Source organism: Tenrec ecaudatus, chromosome 7 (assembly GCF_050624435.1).
Source record: "Tenrec ecaudatus isolate mTenEca1 chromosome 7, mTenEca1.hap1, whole genome shotgun sequence".
NCBI lineage: Eukaryota > Metazoa > Chordata > Mammalia > Afrosoricida > Tenrecidae > Tenrec > Tenrec ecaudatus.
This window is the reverse complement of record NC_134536.1, coordinates 730,919-757,755: the sequence shown is the minus strand read 5'-3', so window position 1 is coordinate 757,755 and position 26,837 is coordinate 730,919. Positions and strand designations below refer to the sequence as shown.

Sequence of the window (26,837 nt, the reverse complement as noted above, 5' to 3'; positions counted from 1 at the left end):
CTATTGGTGTTCTATATGTCTGTCTTTGGCTGGGTTCTCTAGTGAGGCAAGACCAGTAAAGCCTATATATGTGTACATAGAGATTCCTATATGTGTAAATAAAGAGGTTCCTATTACATGTATATATAAATTCCTCTATGTATGTATATACAAAGATTCCCATCAAGGAAATGGCACACATGGTGATAGAGACTTGTGAGTTCCAAGTCTTTGGATGAGATGCCAGACTGGAAGCTTCTGCTGATCCATTTATCCTAAAAGGCTGCCCAAACCCAAGATCAGCAGGTGTACACAGATGAATTCAAGGCTGGTGATCAAGAAGGTAAGCTGCTTATCCAGTCACAGTCTGCAGAGGATAATAAATCACAAGATTGGAAGGCAACTAGCTCAAGCACAAAGAACCAGCGGCCGGGTAATTGTGGCACCAGATGCAGGATCCAGACCCAGTAAAAAGCAGGCAAACGTTTCCACAGTGTCCACTTCTAAAGGAAATAGGTCACATCCCTGAGGAAATGTCCTTTCAGTTGCATCCGGATTGTGAATAACAGGAGTGTATTCCACACTAACCTTTTTACAACTGCCTGGCTGCTCACACCAGACTCCAATACGGAGGTGAAACACTGTGTTAGGGCATGCTGAGAATCTTTGACCAGCCAAGTTGACACACAATCGAATCATCACACTTTTTCAATGTGTCTGCTGGACAACTAACATCAGAAACTGGACTGTATGAAGAAGAACAGAACAGTAGTATTCAAAGAAGACTTACTAACCAATTGTGGTGTTGAAACACAACCTTACTTGCTGAAAGGAGGAGGACCTGAAGCTTAACGACAAAGATCAAAGACTGCAGTATGGATGACAATGGAAAGAAAACCACACTCGTCACAACTGGCCCCTTAGGGAGCATCATGATCCACGGAGAAAAGGCTGACATTGTCAAGGATTTCCTCTTGCTTGGATCCACAATCAGTGCTCATGGAAGCAAGCAGTCAGGAGATCCAACAACGTAGTGCACTGGGTTAATCTGCTGCACACGACCTCTTTAAAATGTTAAAGAGCAAAAATGTCCCTTTGAGGACTGAGTTAGTCTGGGGACTTTAGAGAAAGAAATCCACAGAAACTCATAAGTATAAGAGAGTGTTTCATATACAGGGTAAGTGCACATCAAGAAAACATCCCAACCCACTGCTGCCCAAGCCCACAAGTCCAACATTAACTCATATGTCTGACACCAATCCACAAAGTCCTCCTCAATCTCACAAAACACACGCAATGACGCCAACTGCAGGAAGAAAGCCGAATCAGTGAACGTGTAAGCAGCTCAGTGCAGGCAGGGGTCTCCACACAGCTGCTCTAGCACCCAGGGCTGCATTGGAGTAGGTCCATGTGGCTTCTCCTCAGGGATCTCTTGCAGGAAGTGAGCCTTGCCAGCTGAAGCAGGGAACTGGCTAAGGCAGCTTCACCCTGGTCCCAGCATCACAAAGCAGGAGAACCAAGGAACTTGAAAGGCTCACTGAGCCATTTATCTCTCCACCCTTCAATTAACCCCACACGTGTTTATCGGCCAGGTTGGCACAATAAACTACCTCAAGGACCAAGATGCCCCTTATTTCAACTAATTTACATGCACATGAAAGGTGAACAGTGAATGAGGAAGACGGTAGGCCTTTCAATTATGGTGTTGAAAAATAACACTGAAATTACCATGGACTTCTAGCAAAACAAAGGAGTGTGTCCTGGAGGAAGTACAAACAGAATGCTCCTAGAAGGGAGGTGGTAAGGCTGTGTCTTCTGTTCTTTAGACATACTGTCAGAACAGACAAGTCTCTGGGAATGCGCCACGTTTGTCAAAGTAGAAGGTCATCAAATTAGAGGAAGACCATGCAGGAGACAGGCTGACACAGTGGCGGCAACAAGGAGCTCAAACACAGGAGCAGGTGTGAGGGTGACACAGGGCCGGGCAGGGCTTTATTCCACTGCGCATGGGTCAATGCGAGTCAGATCCCACTCAATGGCCCTTAGCCGTGACCGCACATATTCATTTATATTGTAAACAGGATCTCTCTCTGGGGATGGCGGAAGCACAGCCTAGCTGTAGATCTTAGTAATTCCTCAGCCGGAAGAAGATCGTACGTCTAAGCACCCTTCTGTGGCAAACTGAAGGCAAATTCGGGTCGACACAGAAGAGGACCGCTCGAGGAGCAGCGCAGATGGCAGCTCTGTGGGCAATGCATGGCAAGGCCTATCGACTCATTTTGTGTATTTTCAATATACATTAAGGGCAAGCAAGGTATGTGCCAAGTGCTGAAGCATGGCCTGCATTGCTGTATCATCGTTTGGTGAAAAGGAGCAGATAAACAGCGTGGTTCTAGTCTTGTATGCGCACACATGGACCCATGTGCACGCACACAGAGTTAAGTCAAAGGATATTATTCTCCAAACATGGATTCACTTAAAAGAACAAAATGAGATATTCACAAACATGCGAGCCTAACTCGCTTTCGGCTGTCTTTACATGGTCCACAAATGAGTCCCCTGTACATGGGAAGTATGCCTGTTGATGATTGTACTCTACCGATTGGCAGTTGTTCATTTCCTCTCAGTGCCCCTGATTAAGAGCACGCGTGTGACTGCCGTGGCTCTCCTTCTGCACCGCGTTTCTCCCATGATAGTTGTCAAATGCTGCTTTCTCTGCTCTCTTCCTCTGAGTCCAACGGCAGTGTCGACTGCAGTGCGACGGACACGTATAACGACACTTGCTACGGTGTTTCCAGATTTTTCCAAATCTCAACCGCAATACTCTGGTTTCTCTTCAGAGAAGAGAATACATCTTTCGCCTTTTACCAAATCTCAGCTGCATACCTTTCCATCTTTCTGTGAAATTGATTCTACCAAAATGTGCGGCGAGCGACAAGCACTGGGATCTTTCAACGACTGGTTGCTCTTTCTCCCTCCCCCAGATACAGGACTGTCCCCAACACCCTTCCCCCGGCAGGCAATGAAAACTGATCCATATGCTCAGATGTGAAGTTTCACCAAAATAGAGTCTAACCCATACAAGCACCACAATGTGAGACTTGTGTGTCATGGAAGTGTGCCCCTGCCCCCTTACCCCAGAGAGTAAGACTGTACCTGAGGGGATGAGGGGCTGAAGACCACCTGGGTGACTGTGTCCGTGTGTCCTCCGAGCCTGTGGGAGAAGGTGCTGGATCCCATTTCATACATGTAGACCTAGGGACACAAGCAGACAAGAGGCCACTGACGCTGTGTCGGGAGTGCCCATCATCAACGTGAAGTATGCACAACAGGTCTGTTCGCCACAGCCCATCAGGTGTCAAGGTAATGAGACATGTCAGTCATGCCATAGAGCTGACTGTACACAACATGAAGAGTCTTTCCCCGTGTGGGTTTTCAGGTTCATGAGCATCCTGGTTTCTCTTCCCCATCTTCTGTCTCCTGCATACCTGGGAGCAGTTTCAAACACGGGCTCGTGTTTGGTGACTTATTTTAAAGACGGGGTGTAGATCAGGGTGCTGGGCTGCTGCCAGGTTAGTGGTTCAAACCCACCAGCCGAGCCATGGGAGAAAACGTGTGGCAGTCTGCTCTCAGAGTCTTCAGGGGGCCGATCTACTCAGTCCTGCAGGGTCTCAATGAGTCGAAATGGACGCCTGGCGGTGGGAGTGGGGGGTGCAGATTTCTATTGCAACCTGAATTTGGGGTTGCAAGTGGAGTGGGACAGGGGTAGAGACTGGTCTTGGGGGAGTGTTGTCTTACTTTCCTTCCCACTAACTGGATTTGGAGCGACTCCAATCATTAGAAGTATTCTGTCTATGGACAGAGAGGCTGGAGGTGAGGCCTCAGATGGGCGTGTCTACCAAGACCCAGGTGAGGTTGATGGCGCTAGTCAGGGGACCCACCTGGGATAGAAAAGCACTGTTTACAACACACTTACAGGTTTACTTGCAACAACCAACGAATCTGCTCATCTGATCTTACAAATATTCCCAACTTTTGATGGAGGAAACTAGGGCAGGGGAGAGTGAGTCCCCAGTCCTAGGAAATCAGTGCAGGCTGCTACCACTCCCGCTCCCCTCATCCCACATCTGTCTGACCCCGGCTGCACAGACAGCCCCTCTTCCTCTGACCCTGACTGGCAGAGACAGGTCACACATGGGCAAAAGGGAGACAGCCTCCAGACTGCCACATCTCCCCAGACTTCAGACACAAACTGCAAGCTTAAGCGTCCCCTTCTGACCTGCTGGCTCCCAGGGTTCAGTAATTCAGTAGGATGGTTCAGAGAACTCAGGGACAGCACTGTCCTTGTACTGGGGACTACAGATCTATCTCTGGAAAGAGGATACACATGTAGAGATGGTTGAGATCTGGAAGGTTCCCCATTGGGGGGGGCTCTCATGTCCCCCAAATGGCATGCTGCCTACAAGCACGGGCTGCACCGGACTTGGCAGGGTTTTGTTCTGTTGTATGTTGAGTCACTATGGGTCGGAACCCACTTGGTGGTACCTGATGGTACTAGATGTCTTTCACCAACCAGGAAGCCCGTAGAACTTCCCTGCTGAAGCTTATTGGGGGCCTCTTGATGTAGGTAACAGGATGGGATGAACTTAACCTTCTGCCATCCTTCCCTGGCATTGGGTGAGCAACCTAAGGAAGGTCTCACCAGCCCTCACCCCAAAGCCCCCGCTCCAGCATAATCTGGGTCTGGAGTCCTCGTCAAATGTACTTATATTAATGGGGAAACAGTGCTTAGGGATCAGGGGCAAAGACCAGGTTCCTTAGGTAGCATTATCCCTTCCTTCAGGTTCTCTAAGATGCTCCTAAGTGGTTACAAGTTGAGCTGCTAACCACAAGGCCAGCAGTTCGAAACCATGAGCCACTCTATGAGAGGAAAGGAGTTTTCTACTCCTGTAAAATGTTACTGTCTCAGAAACTCACCGGGGCAGCTTTACCCTGTCCTCTCAGGGTCACTGTGAGTCAGAGCCTACTAGATGGCAGTGAACTCAGTTTGGGGTTTGGATTTCAATGCCAGGCCCCTCACAATACGCTGCTTACTTCACTGTAACGTTTGCTTCGTTAGCACCCATTTGTTTTGCTTGACACTGGTCGCTTTAATTGTGGTTTTGTGTGTCCGTGTGTGTGCCAAACGCTTGGTGTTAAAATTGCTAATATGTCTCAGCCACTATGCAATCCCTTTATTGGCGGTTTCCAATCAAGATAAACATACAGCAATGGTTTGGCCCGCCAAGCTCGTTCCTCAGTGTGGAGCCAAGAGAAATGAAGGCGAGGGTGAGCCGAATGTTTTGTACAACAAAAGCCCATAGTAACTTTATTCATAAAAATTAAGCACAAAGCAACTTGATGGTCCCTCTGTAGATTGTCATGGATGGTGTTAGCTGACACCAAGTGTATTCCCCGCTCCCAGTGACGCCACGTGGGTGGAACAGACCGAATCCACGGGTTTATTTCAAGGTTGTGACCTCGCAGAAGCAGGCTGCCAGGTCTAACTTCTAAGGCACCTCTCTTGTTAGATGCCATCAAGTCAGTTCTGACCCAGAGTGACCTTATTGATGACAGAATAAAATACTACTGGCCCTGCACCGTCCTCACCACTATTACAACACCCAGCAATATGTCCTTGGTCAACCAACCAATCCCATCGAGACACTCTCTTGTCAGCTGCCCTTGTATTTGACCAAGTATTACGGTGACTGGTTTCTTCTGATAACACGCCCAAAGTACATGAGACAAAGTCACGCCATCCCTGCTTCTAAAGAATGTTCTGGCTATATTCCTCCAAGATGGGTTGGTTTGCTCCTCTGACAAACCAAGACACTTGACTGTGTTCTTTACCAGCACCATAAGCAAATGTATCAATTCGTCTTCAGTGTTGCTCATCCGATATCCCACCTCCACACACACATGAGGTGACTAAATATACTATGATTTGGACACCAGCCTGTGTAACCCAAAGTCTTGAAGGGATCAGGTATCAGGCATCAAATAACAAAAAATCATATAATTATAAATGAGGGAGAGTGCAGATTGGGGACCCAAGCCCATCTGTAGGTAACGGGATATCCCTTACTGAAGGGTCCAGGGAAGGAGATGAGCCAGTCAGGGTGCAGTGTAGCAAGGATGAAACATACAAGCTTTCTCTAGTTCTTAAATGCTTCCTCCCCTCCACTATCATGATCCCAATTCTACATTACAAATCCAGCTACACCAGAGTGTACCAGGATGTGCACTGGTACAGACAGGAACCGGAAACACAGGGAATCCAGGACAGATGATCCCTTCAGGACCACTGGTGAGAGTGGCGATACCGGAGGGTGGAGGGAAGGTGGGGTAGAAAGGGGAACTGATGATGAGGGTTGGCACTTTCTTTCCCACGCTTCATCATCTCTTCCGTGAACTTTAGTTACTCCGTGATCAAGAGCAAGTTTCAGTCTCTTCTCCCCCCTGTCTTTTTAATGGCCTCTGCCTTCTTTGAGTGTGTGAGGTCCTTGATGTCATCCCATAGCTCACTGGGTCTTCTGTCGTTAGTGTTCAATTAGTCCTATCAGTTCTTGAGATGGTCTAGAAATTCAAATGGAATAGACTCGCAGTCATATTTTGGCTCCTGTGGACTTGCTTTCCTGTTCTTCAACCTGAATTTACACGTGAGGACAGATGGTCTGCTCCACAGTTAGGCCTGGCCTCCTGTGGGCTGCTGACACTGAACTTGTTCATTGTCTCTGTCCATAGGCATTGTCATTTTTATTTCTGTGCATTCCATTTAGAGGAGCCCACATGTATAGTCACTATTTAAGTTGTTGAAGGAAATAAGTTTGCATTGGTCTTGCAAAATTCTATCATGGCATCCGCCGCTTCACCAAGGCATATTGCCAACTATCATTCACTCCTCTTTGTTTCCATCTGTCACATTCACATGCCAATAATTATCAGCACAGCATGATTGCATGCTTGATCAACTTCAGACCAAAGAAATTGGTAGAAGTTTTCAATTTCTTCATCGCTAGCCTTAATGGTTGGTGTATAAACTTGAATAACAGTTGTGTTAACGGCTTTTCCTTGTATGTATATAGGAGGCCTGGTGGCATAGTGGTCTACACATTGAACTGCTAACTGCAAGGTCAGTGGTTCAAACTCACCAGCTGTTCTGTGGGAGAAAAATGAGGCTGTCTACTACTGTAAAGGTTTTTTAAAGTCCCAGAAACCCAAAGGGACAGTTCTATCCTGCCCTATAGGGTGTCTATCAGTTGGAATCCGCTTGATTTCAGTGAGTTTAGACTTGGGTATACAACCCAAGATGTGATCACATCACTGATAGCTGTGTACTTCAGGACAGATCTTGAAATGACCTTTGTGATGATGAACATGACACCATTCTCTAAAATGTGCTGTTCCCATCATAGTAAACCATATGACTGATTGTCTGACTTAATATGGCCAATACCAGTCTCTCTGAGCTCATGAATGCTTAGGATATTGACCTTTATGCATTCTTTTTCATTTTTGATGACTTCCAATTTTTCTAGATTTAGACCTTCATTTCACGTTCCATTGCCCCATCATCAAATGAAGGTCTCAGAAACTTTGCTCCATCCAGTAAGTGTAGCCCTTTGTACGCTGAGGAGGCAGCTCTTCCTCAGTTGTACCCTGAGAGCTCGCTCCTGAGGAACCATCTCTGGCACGGTGTCTGCCGACGGACGGTGGCTGATCGCTCAGAGGCAGGTGTCCTACTCTTTCGTCACACTCTGTCCTTGGTCTGGAAGTCACACCGAAACCTGCTGGCCTCAGATAGCCTTGCTGGCATTTGAAATGCCAGTGGCATAGCAACACACAAGTCACGGATAAGTGATGGGAGGTCTCTGGGTAGGTTCAAGCTGTCATCTTTTCCATTATCAGCTGAATACACAGGGACTCCATGTGCAAGTTGCATAAGAAATATATTGTAAATGATTATAAAGATATACACATACATCCCTCTGGATCTCAAGCTGTTAAGAGGAGAGAGAAACAGCGTTCTAATCATCAGATCTTAGTGACAGTATGCCATGAAAAGCAGATGTCACAGGAGAACACCTCACTCAGTCCCATATCAACTGAGTTCACGGTGGCAGCAAGACCTAGGTGGTACCTAGAAGCTATAGATACTCAGGAAATATGCAAATGGCCAGGAAATGAACTATCTGACATCTGCCTGACTTGTGACCTACGGGTGCTGCTGAATCCATGAGTGGATTGAATTTACAAGTGAAAATGAGAGAGAAGAGAAGGGAGGTAGAGAGTCATAAATCAATGTTTAGATAGAACCACAGGGAGTATGGGGCAGTGACTTATTCAATGTGGCTCTTCCAGCCAACATCTCTAACTCTCACTGTGTTAGACAGGGTTCTCTCGAGAACAAAATCCAGGACACTTAAGATTAGACAGATAGATAGATAGACAGATACAACATAAGAAATAAACAGCTAATTAGTCCACAGAGAAGTACAGAGGGTTCAGTTCATCTCACTTCCGTGAGACAGTTAATACAATGGCCATCCTTCAAATCACAAGGGCTGCTGGTGCAAGTCAAGGAAGCAGACAGCTGAGTCTTCTGTGGAGCAAAACAGACAGTCTGGCCACAGACATCAAACAGCAGGGCAGGTCACCAAGAGTCAGCCAGATGACAGGGTCCAACAGTGCACAGATCAAGTGATGGATATACCTGCAGTGTGGTGAAGTAGGTCTCGAAGGAACCTCAAACTACAGTGACACAGTGCACGGGTTGGGTGTCCCACAGAGTATAGCTCACAAGTTGAGGCAGAGAACTATCTAAGCAGCCACACACTGGTCCAATCATCAGTGAGCAAGAGACAGAGAGGCGAGGCTCGCCGAGCCATTTATCTCTTTGCCCTTCAATTAAACTTCAACCTTATTAACCCACATGTGTTCATTGGCCAGGTTGGCACAATAATCCTACTTAGTACACTCACCAAACAACCTCCCCCTGCATTGGTCCAGTGGAAAAGGTGTAGGAAGAATCTGATAGGACTCACCTGTGGGGGATTGTGAACAGGATTCCTGGAATGTCATCCGGCTGTGTATAAAATGACTGGAAAACACTCCTAAAGGCCAACAAACAATCCTTGAACGAACTACAAGCTTTTCTTTCTTGTTGTGTTTTGTATTGTTTTGCTTTTGTCATTATTTTGTTGTGGTTTTGTTGCATATTGTTGCTTGGCTGTGCTCTGTCTTGTTTTTGTGCATGCTATTATCTCCACAGGTCTGTCTAAATAAAATAGGATGGATTAACAAATAGAGGAGAAAACAACGGGACCGATAGTTCTGTGGGGACATGGGAGACGGGGAGGTGGGGGGAAATGTAGTGGTGTTAATAAACCCAGGGACAAGGGAACAACAAGCCATCCAAATCGGTGGTGAGGAGGGTGTGGGAGGCCTGGTTGGGCATGATCAAGGGTAATGTAACTAAGAGGTATTGCTGAAACCCTGATGGGGACTGAGAATGATAGTGGGACAAGAGAGAAGTCAAAGAAAATAGAGGAAAAAGCTGGGAGGCAGAGGGCATTTATTGAGGTCTAGATAAAGACATGTAGATATGCAAATATATTTATACACGAGGATGGGGAAAATAGATCTATGTGCATATATTTATAAGGTTAGTATTAAGGTAGCAGAGGGACATTGGACCTCCACTCAAGTACTCCCTCAATGCAAGAACATTTTGTTCTATTATATTGGCATTCCATGATGCTCACCTTCCCGACACAACCGCTGAAGACAAAGTGGGTGAACAACTAAATGTGGTGAAGAAAGCTGATGGTGCCCGGCTATCAAAAGACATAGTGTCTGGGGTCTTAAAGGCTTGAAGGTAAACAAGCAGCCATCTGGCTCAGAAGCAACAAAGCCCACATGGAAGAAGCACACCAGCCTGTGTGATTGCGAGGTGCTGAGGGATCATCTATCAGGTACCAAAGAACAAAAATCATTACACTGCATGCTCATCTCCATGATATGATCACTGAAGACAAATGGGTACATAGGAAACATGGCAAAGAAAGCTGAAGGTGCCCGACTATCAAAAGATATAGCATCTGGGGTCTTAAAGGCTTGAAGGTAAACAAGCGGCAATCTAGCTCAGAAGAAACAAAGCCCACATGGAAGAAGCACACCAGCCTGTGTGATCACAAGGTGTCAAAGGATCAGGTATCAGGCATCATCAAAACAAAAAATCTTACCATAGCGAATGAGCAGGGTAGTGCGGAGTGGAGACCCAAAGCCCATTTGTCGGCTACTGGACATCCCCTTACAGAAGGGTCTTGGGGAGGAAACGAGACAGTCAGGGTGCGATGTAGCAATGATGAAAAATACAACTTTCCTCTAGTTCCTATATGCTTCCTCCCCCCACCCCTCCCACTGTCATGATCCGAATCCTACCCTGCAAGTCTGACTAGAGCAGAGGATGTACACTGGTACAAATGGAAACTGGAAACACAGGGAAGCCAGGGCGGATGATCCCCTCAGGACCAGTGGTGTGAGTAGTGATACTGGGAGGGTATAGGGAGGGCGGGTTGGAAAGAGGGAACCTATTTCAAGGATCTACAGGTGACTTCCTCCCTGGGGGACATACAACAGAAAAGTACGGGAAGGGAGATGTAGGACAGAGCAAGATATGACAAAATAATAATTTATGAATTATCAAGGGTTCATGAGGGAGGGGAGAGTGGGGAGGGAGGGGGAAAATGAGGAACTGATGCCAGGGGCTTGGGTGGAGAGCAAATGTTTTGAGAATGAAGAGGGTAACGAATGTACAAATGTGCTTTACACAACTGATGTATGCATGGATTGTAATAGGAGTTGTATGAGTCCCTAATAAATGAATTAAAAATAGATTAAAAATAATAAAAGGAATTTTTTAAAACTGAAAAAAAATCTGATATGGTAGTAATTGTACAATACTGCTTGATGTGATTGAACTATGAGATGTATGATATCTGTAAGCACTCCCAATAAAATGATTAATTTTTTTTTTTAATGAGCCCTCTGAGAGGCAGGAGGAGGGATCTCATTACCAGCAAGAGCCAGGAGTGGAGCACGTTCTTTGGACCTGAAATCCCTAGGCAGTGAGCCTCTGGGATCCAGAAAACAGCTGTGACATCAGAAGAGAAGCAGTAGACTCAGAAGCCAGAACACGGAACAGAGTGATGGGCTTCCCAACCCACTGAGCAAGTTAAGCTGAGTGTTTTTGTGCAGGATGCCGGTTTGCAGAGTGGGGTGTCTCTGGGCACTTAGTTGCGGGAGTTGGATTTGCTGACCCATGAAACTTGAACTGAATGCCTTCTGGCTGAGGTTGACAGCAGACAGTCCTTTATTAGCAAACCTGAAACTGTGCAACATGTCCTGATAAACAACTAACCTGAGCCTTTATCACCAGCACTGCAACTTGTCAGCTTCCTTAATAATCCCATGAATCATTAATTCTGTGAGTTTCGGTGTGCCACTGCAACATCCACTAAACTCAAAAGGAGTAAATTAGTGAAGATGTTACTTAAGAAGGTTAATTAAGAAGAATGACAAAGAGAAGCTGTGAGAGGAGAGGATCTCAAGAAGCAGAGAAGGCGGGTGTGAAACACTGCAGAGAGAAGGAGACAACGCAACATCTAGGAAGAGCCCTGTGGTGCACTGTAGTTAGGGGATGCTGTTGGATGGGGACGGTTAACGCTGATCCACAACCCATTCTCATGGGCACACCCCTCACGTGATCCAACAACCCACAGCATTGGGCAAATCTGCTGCACGAGACCTCTTTAGGTCACGTTGAGGACCAAGGAGCGCCTGACCCAGGTCCTGGTATCTTCGATGGCTTCATGTGCATGTGGAGGTCGCACACTGAGTAAGGAAGACTAAGAGTGCTGCATTCGGAGGAGGGTGCTGGCGAAGGACACTGAAAGCACCACGGGCTGTGAAGAGATAAGTAGGTCGATCCTGGAACACGTACAGCCAGAAAGCTTGCTCCTTGTGGGAAGGATAGCTAGACTTCATCTCACAGACGACATTGTGGAACATGCTTGCAGGAGAGAGCTGTCCTTGGAGAAGGACAGCATGCTTGGTAAGGGGAAGGTTCTTGAGAAAGAGGAAGACCTCAACAAGGAGGGGTGACACACAGGCACAACAATGGGCTCACACTAACTGGGAGGCTGGCACAGGACTGCAATGTGCTCAATTCCGTTGTGTGTACAGAGGGCTAGCACGAGTCAGAGCCCACTCAATAGCAAATAACAGCAGCACCACAGTGACATCATGAAGTGATGACATGATATTAGATCTCATCATGAATTGCTACATCCCAGCCACTGGCCCAGCAAGTTGGCACAAAGCCTTAACTTTCTCAGTAGCCATTCAATAAATAGTTGTGCTATTATTATTAAGGAAATACTAAAATCACAATCGTTCTTCCTGTTGTCCGCATTGTTGTTCACTTGTTTACTTGCTGCAGCTACTGTGTCAATCCATCTTGTCCAGTGTGGGAAACTCAAAGACTTCTCCCAAGTTGCCTCTCCCAAATATATGCCAAATTTAGCTGCTTGCTACACGTGGCAGATGACTGTACACTTGGAGATCAACAGAAGGAGGTCAGGGGCTATTCTCCCTATGGGTTATCAGCCACCCAGAGCAAGCAGACACCACTGTTTATTCCATAACAAGTAGGGCCCACTCCCTTCTGATCAGGATAGTAAATTGTTTCCCTGAAGGAGAGCCCAGGGGGTTCAAGCCCACTCAAGGGTGACCAAGGTTAGGCCGCCATCATGAATCTTGGGTCTGCCCTTCTTGTCACATGTCTACCCCAGTCCCTCCCCTTCCTATTGTGTACACCCCAGCTCATGCCTTTCCTGTCTCGCTTATGCCGATTGTACATGCCCTTCCTATAAGGCATACGCCTATTGTACTGCCCCTCCCTGTGATGTGTGGTTGCCTGTAATCACGCCCCCCTAAGTAGATATAATGGGGATAGTCATTATGCTATTGCAGACAGCATTGTACTTCAAGGTAGCTGTTGAAATGTCCTCTTTTATGATGAATGCAATGTCATTCCTCTTGATTATGTCATTGTTGGGACAGTAAACCATATGATTTTCTGATTCCAAATGGCAAAAACCAGTCCATTTCAACTCACTGATGCCTAGAACATCGATCTTCTTGCATTGCATTTCAATTTTAACTATTTCAAATTTTCCTAGATTCACATCTTGCATATTCCAAGTTTCAATTATTAATTGTGCTCATAGCTGGTTTTTCTCATTTTGAGTTTTGCCCCAGCAGCCAAGATGGCTCAAGGCCTTTCCTCCCACAGGCTTGACTCCGCCCACATCAGTATGGTTGGCAGCGTTACCCTGAGAAGGCGGCTCTCCCTCAGCTGTATGCTGAGTGCCTTCCCACCTCGGGGCTCAGCGTCTGGCTCCATCTCTGAAAGCATTCTGCTTGTGTTCACTAGGTTTTCAGTAACTGGCAATGTTTCCATGGTATCCGTGGATTTTCAGGGGCTAGTCTTGCTGCAGTAGACAACCTATCCCTTCCTCGAAGACTGTTCTCAGTCTGGAAGCTCCACTGAAATTTTTCCACTTTGGGTGACACATACAAGTGGCATCACCGTACACATCACAGGCACACACAAGCCACCACAGTGCAAACAAGCTGACCAGCAAGTGATCGTACAGCAGAAGTTAGGGTTTTTGAAATAGGGTCCCTCATCCCTCACTTGTTATTGCTAAAACACTGTTCCTTGGTCAGACTCTCAAAATACTGACCGGGGTCAAACTTTACATGGGTCCTTACTCTTGTGTGCAATTACACGGGACAGGACACAGTCAGGCAACGCCGGTCTGTTGGAAGCAAGCACAGGGCACATGCATCAAGGTACCTACATGTCTGTCCTCCGCACCACAGGCCACGTGCCGTCCACAGGCGCTGAGCGCAACCCCACAGGGGAGGCAGCGGTTCGTGTGGCCCTCAAAGCGCCGCTCACACCTGCAAGGCAAAGGGAGCACCACGTGGAACCTATCCTGCTAGAGTTTCAACACAAAGTGGGAGAAAGAAACCAACTGCTTCCTTTAACATACATGAAAGGGAACAAGCTGACAGGAACAAATGTGTCTGCGTAGGAGGGTAAGCAGGCTTGTCTTCAGAAATTAAAAATAGTATTTAAAAACGTTTAAAATCATGAATTACTCAGAGAATTCAAAGACTTCTGGGAAGTGTAACATTCCATCGAAGCAGATCAAATCTCACAGTTCACTAGTTATAAAGGGCCATGTATCTTTTTTTTTTCATTCTAAAACAAATCACCATATTGGTGCCAGGTATGTAGAGAAAGCCTCCTACACCTACTGAGGTCGCCAGTGATTTCCTACGAGAGCTTTCAACAGGTGGCAACCCCCACTGAGCAAGGGTCCAAGAGGGCAGACAAGGGCACGCAAGGGCAGAGCCTGACTGGGCAGCATCGTCTCCTTACAAGTAAGCAGGAGGTTCTGGGCTCGTTCCAGTGGTCAGAAAATGAGCACAGCACTGTCTGTGTTATGCTCATAAATTAGATGTTCAAAGATGGTGGTGGTTAGTAGGTGAGTAGGTAAGTAGGTAGACGATACATAGATGAGTAGGTAAAGAGAAGGATGATAGATTGCTAGGGAGGTGGGGAGATGGATAAGTATGGTAGATGAATGGATGGATATAAATTGATCAATACACAAGCAGATGGACAGACGTAACGACACACAGATGATAAACATGGAAGATAGGCTGAAACAGAGAGATAGGTGGATGGACGGACGATGGACGAGTGGATGGATGACAGAGTTGGCCGTAGACAGGGCCATGGCACACAGCACTGTGAGTGCAATGAACGTCCCCAATTTACACAGTCAAAATGGCTGCCACGACAAAACGCTTGGTCCACATATTTACCTCCCGCCCAAAAAACAGACTACCCACGTTTGTTTCCACAGGAAAATAACTTCTAGCTATCAATGGCTAAACTAAAGACAGCGAGTGTCTCCAGGAGTCAGAAGCCAGCCAGTGGCAATCAATCCCAGGCCTCCAGGTCTGAGACAACACAGTCGACACCCAGGATCCAACAACCATGGGGGCTGTCACCTATCCTGCACTCCCCGTCCACACAAGCAGAACTGGGGATGAGGGCAGAGAAGATGAGACTCTACCAAGAAAAAGGGGGCATTGGAACTTCTCGGGGTGCACTCAGTGCCAGATGCAGTGTAGACAAGAACCCCATAGAGAGGGGAGGGCTGTGTCTGGGACATCTGCTACCTCAAACCTTCTCCACCTCCCATGGCCTCTGGTCACAGACTGCCCGGGCTTCCTCTGTCACGCCACACACACTATAGGGACAGGATGCTGGACCCCACCCTGCATGACCAGACGGGCTGGTGTGGGCAGACTAGCCCTCAGACCATGTATGGGGAAGGGGTCAGTAAGAGTGACAAATAAGAAACCTAAGAACGTGGTGGTTTTGACAGGGGCAGCTCCAGGGGTTCCCACTGGCCTCGGCCACCCTTGGTGATGATGGGACGGGCTGGCCTCACCTCAGGGTCCTCAGGTCCCACAGTTTGACCCCGTCGCCCACGGCCACGGTGAGGAAAAGGTTATAAGCCTCCGGTTGCTGGGCCACAAAGGATGAGCCCTGTGGGGAAGACCAGGAGTTCACAGTGAGCAGAGAGGCGTCGTGCTAACAAAGTGGAGGGCAGAAAAAGACAAAACACAACAACTTGGTTTTTAGATCTATGACCTCAGGAGTGGGTTCCAAAAGCTGCCGCACAAGGTAATCACGAGGGGTGCACATTGACCTCAAATGTCTTAAGGATAAACCCCAAGATGAAGACAGACTTCTGCTCCCAGGTCATGGAATCCTCTAGTCTGGTCTCCCAAGCACGGAGGCCGAAAGCCCGTGTGGGGCCATCACCATCCACCACCCCTGTCTACATACACCTTAAAACCACACCGAGAGAGGGGGGCTCGTCTCAGCTGCGGTCAGCTTTTCACGACTTGGGGCAGGGAGAAGGCGTTCAGTTGCTGCCACACACAGTGTGCGGAAGCCACCCCAAACCAAGCCACTCCTTCCCAAGGGACATGTGGGCCTTCCTGGAAATCCAAGTCAGTGGGGGCGGGCATGTATGTGTCAGAGACGATGCCTGATGACACTGGGGGGCGCAACCACCCATTGGGTGGGAGGAGGGGCATGCTTAGCAATACTGATAAAGAATCCAAGTGGAGATTATGTCTGGTCCTATGTTCCTAACTAGACACTTTGACCTCATTTTAATCCAGTCCTTGGTCACCCAGGCCAGATTCCAAAGACTACTGTCCTTTCCAGGCACACCACATCCTTCACAGGCCACACCAGGACTCACTGTGGAAACCTCAGGTTCCCATGTCGGTGTGTGCTGATTTCAGGGAGCATCATTTATGAATGAACATCTTCAAACTTGGGGATGATAAGACAGAAGGAAGGGGACTTCATTGAGAACCACAGTCTTGGGCGGGACAGCCCTGTAGGTGGAGTGGGGTTAGTCCACTCACCATGACACTCTGGTGGCAGCAAGGGCACAGGCCGGGCCAGGCCCTGGCTATGAGACCAGAACCCAGCCTGCCGTGGAGCTTCAAGTGTGTGGCAAGAGCTGCCCTGGCCAGTCTGGCCTTCTGGGCCTGGGCTGTGCATCTTCTCGTTACAGAACAGACCCATTAATAACGGACCTGAACACCCTAAAGGGCTTCCAGAGGGCTCCTTGAGCTGACTTACACTCTGTACTTTTAAGATCTATCTTGGTCTCTTGATCTTTGCCACGTTGTAGTTATGTAACTTTCAACATCCATGCTCCTGACTGGCTCCTCTCCTCCCCAAGACCTTTCTGGCAGTTGCAGGGCACTAACCCTTCTGTAGGCAGCTGGACAGCGCACCGTTTTAAAATGAGAAAAGCACTCAGACACTTGAGTTGACCCAGAGTGCTGTCCTTATAAGCTGTGTTCAACATCACATCTGTTTTTGCAACATTTTTCCCAAGCAGGAAACAAAACTTCACAGCCTCCCACTGTTCTCTTCAATCAGCCATCACAAAAACAAGGTTCAAGAAAAACTGCTTTTACACAAAAATTGACTGTAACCACAGAGAACCTCCCAGGTGACACCACTGGGTGCACTAATTCAGAACAAGTTGCTCAATGCTCGCTTCTCAGGGGAGGTGGGGGGGGGGGGCACCGCCGTGTACATGTAGTTCACAAAGAGTATTATTGTACATTCTACTTGGGTAAGTGCCAGCTAGAGTCTTAAAGCTCATGAACAGTCATCTAAGGTGCAGGTACTGTTTGTGTCCTTCCAGAAGAAAGGCTTGAGGGTAAACAAGCAGCCATCTAGCTCAGAAGCAACAAACCCCACATGGAAGAAGCACACCAGCCTGTGTGATCACGAGGAGTTGAAGGGGTCAGGTATAAGGCATCATCAGAACAAAAAATCTTACCATAGATAATGAGGGGGGCAGTTCAGAGTAGAGACCCAAAGCCCATTTGTCGGCCACTGGGGATCCCCTTGCAGAGGGGTCTAGGGGAGGAGACGAGCCAGTCAAGGTGTGATGTAGCACCGATGAAAAATACAACTTTCCTCTAGTTCCTAAATGCTTTCTCCTCCCCCACTATCATGATGCGAATTCCACCTTGCAAGTCTGGTTACAGCAGAGGATGTACACTGATGCAGATAGGCGCTGGAAACACAGGGAATCCAGGGTGGATACTTTCAGGGCCAGCGGTGTGAGTGGTGATACTGGGAGGACAGAAGGAGAGGGGGTTGGAAAGAGGGAACTGATTACAAGGATCTACATGTGACCTCCTCCCTGGGGGACGGAAAACAGAAAAATGCGTGAAGGGAGACATCGGACAGGGCAAGATAAGACAAAATAATTTTAAAAGAGCTGTAAGAACCCCCAATAAAATGATTTTTAAAGCAAAAAAAGACAAAATAATAATTTATAAATTATCAAGGGCTCATGAGGGAGGGGGGAGCAGAGAGGGAGGGGAAAAATGAGGAGCTGATGCCAAGGACTTAAATGGAGAGCAAATGTTTTGAGAATGATGAGGGCAATGAATGTACAGATGTGCTTTATACAATTGATGTATGTATGGATTGTGATGAGTTATATGAGCCCCTAATAAAATGATTTTTTAAAGAATGCAAAAAAGAAAATAAGTCTTCCTTCAAAATAAAACCAAAAAAAAAAAGATAACTGAAAGACATGTGGAAATAGTCAGTCCAGGGAGAAATGGACCCGGCCAACACCGGCTTCGACAGCCCCGAGACCAGAAAAACCAGGTGGGGCCCGGCTGCTACTGCGGATTGTTCTGAAAAGGATGGAGAAAGGTCTTAGACAGAGAGCAGGGAATGTGGACTGAAACCCCAAATCATAAAGGAGATCCGGCCAAGATGCTACACAGAGAGGATGGGATTCCCAAGACTATTGCCCTTAGTCACCTTCCAGGTCTGTCTCACCATGGTGGTAGAATAACCATCCGTTCAAGATGAAAAGGGCACAGGTCAGGGGTTGGAGAAGAAGGAGGGATGAGAACAGGGAAGCCGCAGGAGGAAGTGGGATGCGCGATGGTGCGGATGAATAGGAGCTCTTAACTATAAATCTGATGGGCTGCTCTGTACCTCTCCCCAATCCACAAGAAGTAGAAGGGATGAGGGGAAAAGAGACGAATCAGCGCGAAGCATGAATGTACAGACGCACCTAACACGATGGATGGATGGATGGATGGATGGATGGATGGATGGATGGATGGATGGATGGATGGACGGAAGGATGGATGGTGGTAAGAGTTGTATGAGCCCCCCAAAAATCATTTCTTAAAAAAGAAACTTAAATAACTACAACGTGGCAAAGATCAAGAGACCAAGATAGATCTTAAAAGTACAGAGTGTAAGTCAGCTCAAGGAGCCCTCTGGAAGCCCTTTAGGGTGTTCAGGTCCGTTATTAATGGGTCTGTTCTGTAACGAGAAGATGCACAGCCCAGGCCCAGAAGGCCAGACTGGCCAGGGCAGCTCTTGCCACACACTTGAAGCTCCACGGCAGGCTGGGTTCTGGTCTCATAGCCAGGGCCTGGCCCGGCCTGTGCCCTTGCTGCCACCAGAGTGTCATGGTGAGTGGACTAACCCCACTCCACCTGCAGGGCTGTCCCGCCCAAGACTGTTTTGAAGATGTTCATTCATAAACGGTGCTCCCTGAAATCAGCACACACCGACATGGGAGTCTTCACAAACGGGAAGTAAAGATGATGCCAGTTCAGTGACAGCCACAAGCTTGCAGGCACTACGTTTCAGCAAGTAGTCACAGACCATGGTGCTCTGAGTCCTCCCCTACACCTTCCCCACTGCCATCCAGTGGATGGCAGCTCACAGGAATCCTGTGGGGCAGGGTAAAATAGGCCCTGTGGGATTCTGAGGCTGAAATCTTTAAGGGAGCAGAAGTGACCAAGGTGACTCCCACAGGACGGCCGGGCCGGGCCGGGCCTCCTATACCTGTGCCGGTTACTAAGCACAAAGTGGCCTGCCTCCTGAGTTGCTGGCAACAGGCCATTGGGCCGGCCTTCCCCTGTGCCGTGGCAAGCTGGGACCCGCTCAGAGGGCAGCAGCTGTCACACAGCGTGGGTCCTTGGGCACTCTGATGCACGCTGTGTAACCAGACAAAAATGCGAGCGACGTTTCAAAAACAAGCCATTGAAAGGCAGTGGCGACTGCAGAAACCTCACCCCCTTTGCTCTCGTTGCATCAGATGCCATCCAGATGTTTATTTCAGGAAGTAAAACCAGCTATTTTCCCATTAAGAAAGTCAGAATTGCTTTTCCTGATGTGACACCTCCCATCCCAGAGCATACATACCACAGCAATTGCACCCCATGGTCGCCGAAGGCCACGTGGACTTGGCTGGCCGGGGTGCTTCAGAGTCCACACCACAGGGGTGCTCCAATTCGTTTCCTGCGGCAAACAGCCCAGCCCTGCCAACAGCAAGCACTTGGCTGCTAACTGCAAGGGTGAAAATTCAAACCCATGAGCCCTTCTGTAGGACACAGATAGGCTGCCTGCTCCTGTCAAGATTTACGGCCTACGGTTATTTCTTCTTGGAAGAAGTAGAGCCAGACTGTGCCTCAGAGGTGAAGATGGCGAGACTTTGTTTGCATACGTGAATAAGGGAGCAGCATCAGGAGCGCAGGAAGACCTGCTAAGCAGGTAGGCACAGCCCGGCTTGCTGAAAGTGATGTGCAGGTGGCACAGCCCTGCTTGCTCAAAGTGAGGAGGACTTGGGAGTGGAACACTTGCTGATGAAGATCCAGGACTGCAGCCTCAGTGTGGATTAGACTCAATATCAAGAAGACCAACATCTTCACAGCTGTGCCAAGGGCCGTGGCATGATAAACAGGAAAAGACTGAAGTTTGTCAAGGGTTTCATCCTGCTCAGACCCGTAATCAATGCTCCTGGAAGAGGCAGTCCAGAGATCAAAGGACACATTGCAGTGGGTGAATCTGCTGCACAGAAGACCTCCTTAAAGTGCTGATGGGCAAGGAGGTCACTTTGAGGACTAAGGTGCCCCTGACCAAGCCAGGTGTCTTCAGTCTCCTCTGGTGCACCAGGAGGCTGGACGCTGACAGAAGACAAGATTATACATCTGGTGATGGCGCTGGAGAGCCAGGAGCTGGGACAGACTCGGCAGCAGTGGGTCTGCATGCAGCTATCCACTGCTGAGGGAGAGAGGAGGCTGGAGGCCCTGTGGAGGAGGACCCAGGGGGCTGGGGCAGGGGAAGGAGCCGACTGGTTCTCTGAGCTGGGTCTGACCAAGGGCAGAGAGGCAGCACCTGCAGGAGCCCCAGGGAGCACTGCTGTGCCTGTTGCAGAAGCCAGTGAGGAGCCAGCTCAGCATCCTGATCAGCCTCGGTGACAGCCATTTCCTTCACCGGCATGCACATCCGTGTGCGAGGAACAGATGGGCCCCTCCAACAGCAACCCCGCCAGCCAAGGCGCCAAGCACCTGCATGCCCTTGGGATCTTCTTGGCTGAGACCATGATGGCAGTGAGGCCAGGCCTTCCTTCAGTGCTGCTGCCTTCTTTGAAGGCAGCCTCACTCCCAGCCAGCAAGCCTGTCACCCGACTCTGTCTCTATCACTGTTCCTGGTCTCTAGGAGGGTGGGCACACAGCAGCACCTACTAGGTTGGTAGCGTGAGCCCACTCAGAGGCTGCAGAAGAGCAGCCTGGCAAGCCCTTCCTGAAGGCCACTGCTTGGAGAGCTCCAGGGGACCCTGGCTGCAGACACACTGGCTGCGGGAACTGCAGCCAGCCCCACCCCTGCCCCCAGCACCTGGCAGTCACCTTACAAAGCCCCAGGCAGGCAGGTGGACAGTGGGCACCTTGGCTGCTGATCTAGTGCCTGGAGGTTGGTGTCCACCCACAGAGCCTCACAAGAGAAGCTTGGTGGTCCCTTTCTGAAAACTCGGACAAGCCCAGAGGCTAAAAGGAAGCCAGAACTAAAGGGTCACCACCTCAGGGGACACAGGAAGGTGGGTGCTCTCAGTCTCAGAAAGAAGGGTGCCTCCCTCCTCAGCAGCTACAGCACTCCACACATCCCAGCTGTGGTGACCATGCCCAGGGCCAGGCCATCCTCACTTCCATAGCAGCCTCCTCAGTCCCCAGAGGCTTGGCCCACAGGAGGCCCACTGTCCATGAGCCAGCCATGTACATGTGGTATGTTAAGCCCTTTCCCCAACACCAGGCCAGCTCCCCATGACTCTTCCCCCAAAAGGCTCCTTCTACACCTGTGGCTCTGGGAGATTCTACGCATGGTCACAGGAGTGTCTACGCATGGTCACTGAGTGTCTACGCATGGTCACTGAGTTTCCACACATCATCGTGTGAGTTTCCGCACATGGTCATACGAGTTCCTGCTTATGGTAGCATGAGGATTTTCACATGGTCAAGTGAGGGATTAGCACGTCAGACTGAAGCTTGGAGAGGTCAGGCCCAGACAAGGCCCCCTCTAATGGTAGCTTCCGCGAACCCTTTCTGGAGCCAGCAGACAGAGCCCCGACCTGCTGGAGACCTTCCCTTCCAGGAGCTCATGCTCGCTGGAGTCAATTACACAGGGCTCCAGAAACACCGCCTCTAACGCGTGTCTGTGTGAACAGTGTCTTCGCCCTGTAGCAAATGATCTCCGAGCTGGCTTCTTGGGGGGTGCCCCCTGCATTTGCAGCTGCTTGTTTTCCCTCACGTGGCCTCCAGCTGCCTCTGCCTCTCCTGCAGCATGCTCACGGAAGCTTCGCGTGTCTGCTGCAGGTTCCTGATCTGACCCTTCATCTCGCTGCTTCCCAAACGAATGTCCACAAGCATTTTCTGCAGGCCCCTGGAGGCCAAGACCAAAGCGAGTTCCCGGCGTTACGACCCGGGCTGACTGACGGCTGTGCCAGGATGTGATTCTCTGGGCAGTCCTGCTGAGCTTGGGAAACAGAGGGTGCCAGGTGTGCCATCGGGCCCGCGGCTTCATGTCCCCCTGGTCTCCAAACACCGCTCCCCAACTGTCCGCAGGGTGGCTCCCGCATCTTCGATGGGGTCCATCTCTTCTTTCAGCCGGTTGGTGGCGCCGTGCACCACCATCTCTCTCTGCGGGTTTTCACCCGACCATCACACCCCAGCATGCACGGCACCCTGAGGTTTCCTGGCAGGTTCTCCACTGCTTAGGCCAACTCTCTTTTCAATTCTCTCTGCATGTTGCTCACAAACTGGACTCTCAGGAGATATAGTCAGCTCTCCGGCTGGGCGACCCAGGCACCCGGGTGCCACCACCAGAGAGCAAGGTGACCATGGGCGTGAAGTGTGGCAGTCGGCGATGGGCTGCCTCGCGGGTGGAATCGGGTGGTAACTTTGTTTTCACAGTTCCAGAGATTACTAAGACAGTAGCTAACAGGCTATAGTTCAGGGTTAGGGATGACTCGGGATTCAGAGGTTCAGTTACAGTTCAGGGTTCGGAATGACTCGGATTCAGAGGTTCAGTTACAGTTCAGGGTTCAGGATGACTCGGGATACAGAGGTTCAGTTAGCAGAGCCTTTTGGCAATCAAGCTGCAGGCAGGCCTCTCTCTGGCCTTTGGCCTCTTGGTCCCTTCAGTGTAGCCCCTCCCCTTTTCCAGAAAATGTCTCAAGGCTCTTTAGCTCTGCCAAAAAGTGCCCAGGGGGCCACTCTACTCCACCAGTAAGTGTCAGCCTGCAGGCGGTCAGCTCTCTAGCTCCCTGGAGTAGCAAGCGCCAACAAGTGCCAGCAGGTGCCCGCTCCACCAGAAGGCCCTGCCCGAAGGTGCTCAGCTCTCTCACTCCATGGGTTGGAACACTCACTATAACCACCTTTCTCCCTTGGCCGAGAAGCCCACATGGCCGATTTGCATCAATCTCCTGCTTCTGCACGGCTTCACTTTTGCACACACGCTGCTGTTACAGGTCTGTCTCTGTGTCTCCTGGGTCTAAGAGATTCTAACATGGTAACCCTGGGTCCAAAAGAAGTGTTCCACTCTTAACTCTTCTTTCTAGGTGGCAAGGAGGCCCCTCTGCTCTGGGATTGGTTCTCTTTGAAGTCCAGCAGATGGAAAAACTATCCAAATCCCCTTGTCCAGGTTCCAGACACCTTATTTGCATGGTCTCACGTCCACAAGGGTGCCACACACCTTATATGCATATTAGCAAAGCCAATCCCCATGGTGGGCCACGAGTACCTTATGTGCACAGTTCCCCCAGTTCCTTTGCTGGGCATTGTGAGACGGGGGCTCGAGAGACCACATGAAAGCAGTCAGCACATCATAGACCATGACAGCTCAGTAGAGAGGGCCATGTGACGGGCGGTCCAGTTCGCTGAAGAGGGCCACGTCTTTCTGAGGCACAGCTGCTCTGATTGTTTTGGGCCTCAGCCTCGTGCTTAACTATGGGTGCCAGCAGGGCTCCTTTGACCCGGCCACACCTGTTTCCTCCAGCATCTTGGGCTCGCGGCGTGGTCTCCTTGGGCTCCGTGTTCCAGGCTTCTCTTTCTCCGCTTTCTGAGCTGGGGGGCAAAGTCAGCCTGGGTGGTAGAGCCCCTGCAGAGGGTCTCCTGGGGTCCCAGAGAGGGGCCATCCCAAGGGGCTCAGCAGGCAGGGGCAGAGAAGGGGGGCCCTGTGGGCCAGGCCTCTGTGTTCCCAGATAAGACAGGTATTACCATTCCTCCCTCCATTGAAGGGCTCACCTAACAGATGGAGTCTGTTCATCAGTGCTCACCCAGCCCAACCCTAGGGGCTGCACTGCGAGAGGACCGCTGAGCACCACAGTGATCATAGCCCCCAATGCACTCCCATCCCCAGCCCGGAACGGCACTGCAGGCTCCTCCTGGTCCCAGCCTGGCCCTGGAGACATCCACACGCAGACTTCCTACACAGCATCCAGGTGATCAACTGAAGTCTGAGTTTTCAAACGTATCACAACGAAGCTGAGGACATCTTCAGAGAGATCCCTTCCGTCAACAGGGGACCTACTGGCCTGGGTCCGTGACTACTGTGTCCTGTCTTTATGCAATAGGATCCTATACCATGGCAGTGGGCACGCCGAGTTACTCAACAAATCTCCAAGGCAGAATTCCCCACAGCCATCATGACGCAGAACTAGACACAATACCAAGACCCTGACCCTGGGCCCAACACTGAGAGTTTGACCCCAACCCTGATCCAGGGTCCATCTGCCCGCAGCAAAACACCTCCAAGGTAAATGTGACCTCAGGCAGATCCTCCCCTACTCCACTCATCTCTGGTAAATGTGAAGTCTAGAGGACCCCCCTTCTCATCTCCACATACCTGCTCCCCTGATTCAGAGGAGACATGAGAACCAGTCTGCTTCAGTCCCACTGGACACCCCCCCCCGAATCTGTGCCTCATCCCAACAATTTCAGCATAGGCCCCATGCCCACTGCCACTGACTCCACATGTCCACCGAGAATGGAGGCATTCACTGAAGCAGCAGGCCTCGTGAGCAATGAAATAACTGAATGCTCCATTGGCTGACGCTGTCTGTGAGTCATTAGACAGGTTCTGTGGACCCGCTGAGACTTGAACTTGGAGACCATTCCAGATAGATCAGCAATCAAAATTGTGGTTTTCATCCTAAAAACCACGCATGTTGCCCAAATGCCCAAGGTGCTCTTGGGGGCTTTCAGCTGTGGTAAGAACAGCGGGTGCACTAGGGCATTTAGGTCCTCTGCTGCCAAGTCTTTGCCCGCTGCTAAACTGTGCCGCCAAGTAAAAACCTAACCAGCTCAGCCCCACCCACTGCCACCACGTGGATCCTGACTCCCAGTGGCCCTATGTGACAGAGGAGAACTACTCCACAGAGAGTCTCGTGCTGCCCGACTTTAAGGAAGCAGAAAGCCTCTTCTTTCCCCCAAGGGGTGGATGGGGGGTTCAAAATGATGACCTTGCAGCGATTGGTCATCTAACTGCTCACCTACTGTGCCACCGGGGCTCCCTCCACCCAAAAGGGTGGCTGTCAATTCTCCAAAGATGTTCCCCATGGTCATGAAACCTGCTGGACGCTGAAGAAGGCCTGCTCCTGACAAAGCCACCAAAGGCACCGCAGAATCACCAGGCGCAACATACAAACATTAATGTCCAGCAAAATGACACCTAAGAGCAGACATCAAGGCTTGGAGCAGTTCAATGGCCACAGCCAAGGTCACACAGCTGTGTGGTGTAGCTGGGAGAAGGGTATACACCTAGGTGGAGGCTGTGTTGAGAAACAGCTTCACATTTTGATGTCCATGTTCAATGAAAGCTGCTATGATTTTTAGTAATACCAAAAAAGAGATTGTACCCAACACCTGTCACTGTTAGACACTGATTTGCACCAGTGGTTTTTCCCAGGATGCCCACTACACAGAAAAGGACTCACTTTGTTTTGGCAGATCTGATGGACAGATCTCACGTGGGCCTCAGGGATCAGGGCAGCACTGCGGTCGGCATTCAGGTCAAACATTTCCAGGGCTCGGTTCCTGCTAGCCGTCAGCACGGTATCTGCAGGGTCCCATTAAGGGACTCTACCTGGTAATCTGACTGGGGTGGGGCGTAGGAAACATCCCAGGACTTCATCAGAGAAAGGATACAGGAGTAGAAATCATTGACTGCTGACAAGCTGGTGATGTCTGACCGGCCACTTGTGGAGAGCCTGTGAGCTGGCTGGAACTTGCTCCTCTGTTTATATCTGGGGATGAAAGAAAAGACAGTCAACCCCTCACCAACTTAATTCCCCCTCAGAGACACTGGGGTGCCAGCGGCAGCAGGCCAGGCAGCCTTGGTGAGTGGAGCCCGCTGGCCAATGGCAGAAGGGGCCGGGAGAGGGGGGCTGGTCTCCACAGAGCATGTCTGAGGGGCTTCATTGCTGAACCCTCCTCTGCAGCCGAATGAGGCGCATGCCGTTTCTCCGCTTCAGTCATTCAGGGGTCTACACACATCCTGCTTCCCCACACCTTGTCAAGGGTTTTCCAATCATGGGCCTTCCAAGTCCCTGACCAGCCAGCTGAACAAGTGACCTCAGCCCATGAATGAGTCAGTACACAGTCACACCGCTGGCAGCCCATGAATCAGTACACAGTCACACTATTGGCAGCCCATGAATCAGTACACAGTCACACCACTGGTCACTTCTCCTTCGAAGCAAACAGAACGTCCAGGTGCACTGCTCCAAGTCCTGCCCGTGGGGAGCATT

At 49.8% G+C, this 26,837-nt stretch overlaps 1 protein-coding gene across 1 annotated transcript in view; it reads right to left on the bottom strand.

The window, feature by feature from the left end:
* Nucleotides 1-3,111: 3,111 nt before the first annotated feature.
* Nucleotides 3,112-26,837, bottom strand: part of WDR27 (WD repeat domain 27) — a 78,023-nt gene continuing 54,297 nt past the window's right edge. The window contains exons 20-24 of the mRNA XM_075554203.1: nucleotides 26,236-26,333; nucleotides 26,025-26,146; nucleotides 15,621-15,718; nucleotides 13,950-14,052; nucleotides 3,112-3,234 (exon numbers count right to left, since the gene is read on the bottom strand). Coding sequence (XP_075410318.1) covers nucleotides 3,112-3,234; nucleotides 13,950-14,052; nucleotides 15,621-15,718; nucleotides 26,025-26,146; nucleotides 26,236-26,333 — 544 coding nt within the window. The remainder of the gene's footprint in view (nucleotides 3,235-13,949; nucleotides 14,053-15,620; nucleotides 15,719-26,024; nucleotides 26,147-26,235; nucleotides 26,334-26,837) is intronic.